Consider the following 2,944-nt stretch of genomic DNA (forward strand, 5'->3'; position numbering starts at 1 on the left):
ATTCTGGGTGTGTTGGTCTTACAGGGAGGTGTGTTCAGGTGCATTCTGGGCGTGCTGGTCTTACAGGGAGGTGTGTTCTGGTGCATACTGGTCTTACAGTTTTTTTTTGAGTATTTTTTGTGTCTGTTTTGTATTTTTTTGGTCACTTTTTTGTGTTTTTTTGTCTTTTTTGTCACTTTTTTGTGTTTTTTGTGACTTTTTTGTGATTTGTTTGTGTATTTTATGTCACTTTTGAGTCTTTTTCGTCACTTTTTTGCCTGTCTTTTCTATTTAACTCCATTTAACTAAGTCCATTTAACTCCATTTAACTAAGTCCATTTAACTCCCTGTGGTCTGCACATGAAGAAGATGCCAGATGAACTCGTCTCTTGTCTAATTAGAAAGTGTCTGACTCCTCCCTGGTCTGCTGAGAGAATCCAGCAGATAAAGGTCTAGTCTCACCTCGGTGCTCTCCTGGGTCTGACTGAGCTCCTGCTGCTGGCTCTCCGTGGCCTGCAGCCTCCACCTGAGCTCGGCCTGCGGAGACCGAGGAACACACTCCAGGAAGGTGGAGTTCCCCTCTACGCCGTACACCGACTTCACCTGCACGGACTCCGGATCTGACGGGGCAACAGGGGAGAAAAGACACAGAAATATACTCAGCATAGAGAGGGTTTTTATACCAAGACAGGGCAGAAAAAGGAGAAAATGAATGAATGTAACCTCTCTGTATGATCAATGTGAATCTGAAATCAGACTACAGATTACTGTATACTAAAAGGCAATTCTCAAACCTCAATTCCTGAGGTTTTCAAAAAAAAATCCGTAATCTTTCAATGTTCTTTCATCAATTTTAGATGCTATCAAATTGAATAAAACACTCAAATTCAAAGAAAACAGTGAAGTAATCATTTATTATACTTGTAAAGAGTGTTGCATGGAGTCATGCATGTTATGTTATCTCAAGACACTTTAGAGATAGAGTAGGTCTACACCACACTCTATAATTTATAAATAGAGCAGGTCTACACCACACTCTATAATTTACAGATAGAGCAGGTCTACATTACACTCTATAATTTATAAATAGAGTAGGTCTACACCACACTCTATAATTTACAGATAGAGCAGGTCTACACCACACTCTATAATTTACAAATAGAGCAGGTCTACACCACACTCTATAATTTACAGATAGAGCAGGTCTACACCACACTCTATAATTTACAGATAGAGCAGGTCTACACCACACTCTATAATTTACAGATAGAGCAGGTCTACACCACACTCTATAATGTACAGATAGAGCAGGTCTACACCACACTCTATAATTTACAGATAGAGCAGGTCTACACCACACTCTATATTTTACAGATAGAGCAGGTCTACACCACACTCTATATTTTACAGATAGAGCAGGTCTACACCACAGTCTATAATTTACAAAGGCACAACAATTCCAGTTAGTTGATCCTTTCACTGTTTTTTGTGTCCTTTTTGTCACTTTTTTTGTCTTTTTTGTTACTTTTTAATGCCTTTTTGTCACTTTTGTTGTGGCTTTTTTGCATCTTTTGTAATTCTTTTTTGTCACTTTTTGGTGTCAGTTCAGAGAGTTATCTCAAGACACTTTACAGATAGAGTAGGTCTACACCACACTCTATAATTTACAGATAGAGTAGGTCTACACCACACTCTATAATTTACAGATAGAGTAGGTCTACACCACACTCTATAATTTACAAAGACCTAACCCAACAATGTTATTTCATCCTTTCCTTAGTTGTGAAATGATCTCTACTGCCACCATTCTGTGAGTGGAGGAAACTGCAGGGACTCTGTTCCACCTCTAGAGGGCGCCCTACACCTGCAGAACTCAACAGTAATAGAAGATGTTTTTCTGTATATTCTGAGTCAAGAATAGTATTATGATGCTTTATATTTCTGAGTTTTCAGTTGCTTGTCTGTTATGTAACTGAAGACAGGAAGACAAGTCCAACAGAGACAGTTCATTCACATCAGACTTACCGTCCTCTGTGATTGGACACTGACTCCAGGGGTCTCCGTACTTCACATCCTGTCTCCGCGCCCGCCTGACACACACACACACACACACACACACACACACACACACACACACACTTTTTAGTGGCTTTTTGTTGACGTTTTCAACACTACGTAACACTAACTTTAGTTTTACAGTTATATTGGGAATTTATAGTCAATAAACCTCATTTATAGGAAATTATACCTAATGTTTGAGTTATAGTCCATAAAGTCGCGTCACTGCTATAAAATTGAATAAAATGCCCCAAAATTAATGAAAGTAGAGGTGTGTACTTGGCAAAGAGCGTTGGGTGGAATCAATCATGTTATTTTGGGGGATTAAAAACAACATTGATATAGGACAACATGAGGACAACATGAGGACAACATGAAGACAACATGAGGACAACATGAAGACAACATGAGGACAACATGAGGACAATATGAGGACAACATGAAGACAACATGGGGACAACATGAAGACAACATGGGGACAACATGAGGACAACATGAAGACAACATGAGGACAACATGAAGACAACATGGGGACAACATGAGGACAACATGAAGACAACATGAGGACAACATGAAGACAACATGAGGACAACATGAGGACAACATGAAGACAACATGAAGACAACATGAGGACAACATGAGGACAACATGAAGACAACATGAGGACAACATGAGGACAACATGAGGACAACATGGGGACAACATGAGGACAACATGAAGACAACATGAGGACAACATGAGGACAACATGAGGACAACATAAGGACAACATGAGGACAACATGAGGGTTAATAATGACTCTCTTATTTCTATCTGTATTGCCTGATCATGTATAAAAAAATGCTAAAAATGTTAACAACACATGCTAGAGTGTGTGAGAGCAGACAGCACACTCATCACTTACACCC

At 39.4% G+C, this 2,944-nt stretch overlaps 1 protein-coding gene across 1 annotated transcript in view; it reads right to left on the bottom strand.

Annotated features, from left to right (window-relative positions):
* The window catches only part of LOC117943370 (semaphorin-3D-like), a 6,629-nt gene that overhangs the window by 1,539 nt on the left and 2,146 nt on the right, over positions 1 to 2,944 (bottom strand). The window contains exons 2-3 of the mRNA XM_034869452.1: positions 2,005 to 2,069; positions 442 to 599 (exon numbers count right to left, since the gene is read on the bottom strand). Coding sequence (XP_034725343.1) covers positions 442 to 599; positions 2,005 to 2,069 — 223 coding nt within the window. The remainder of the gene's footprint in view (positions 1 to 441; positions 600 to 2,004; positions 2,070 to 2,944) is intronic.

Source organism: Etheostoma cragini, chromosome 4 (assembly GCF_013103735.1).
Source record: "Etheostoma cragini isolate CJK2018 chromosome 4, CSU_Ecrag_1.0, whole genome shotgun sequence".
Taxonomy (NCBI): Eukaryota; Metazoa; Chordata; class Actinopteri; order Perciformes; family Percidae; genus Etheostoma; species Etheostoma cragini.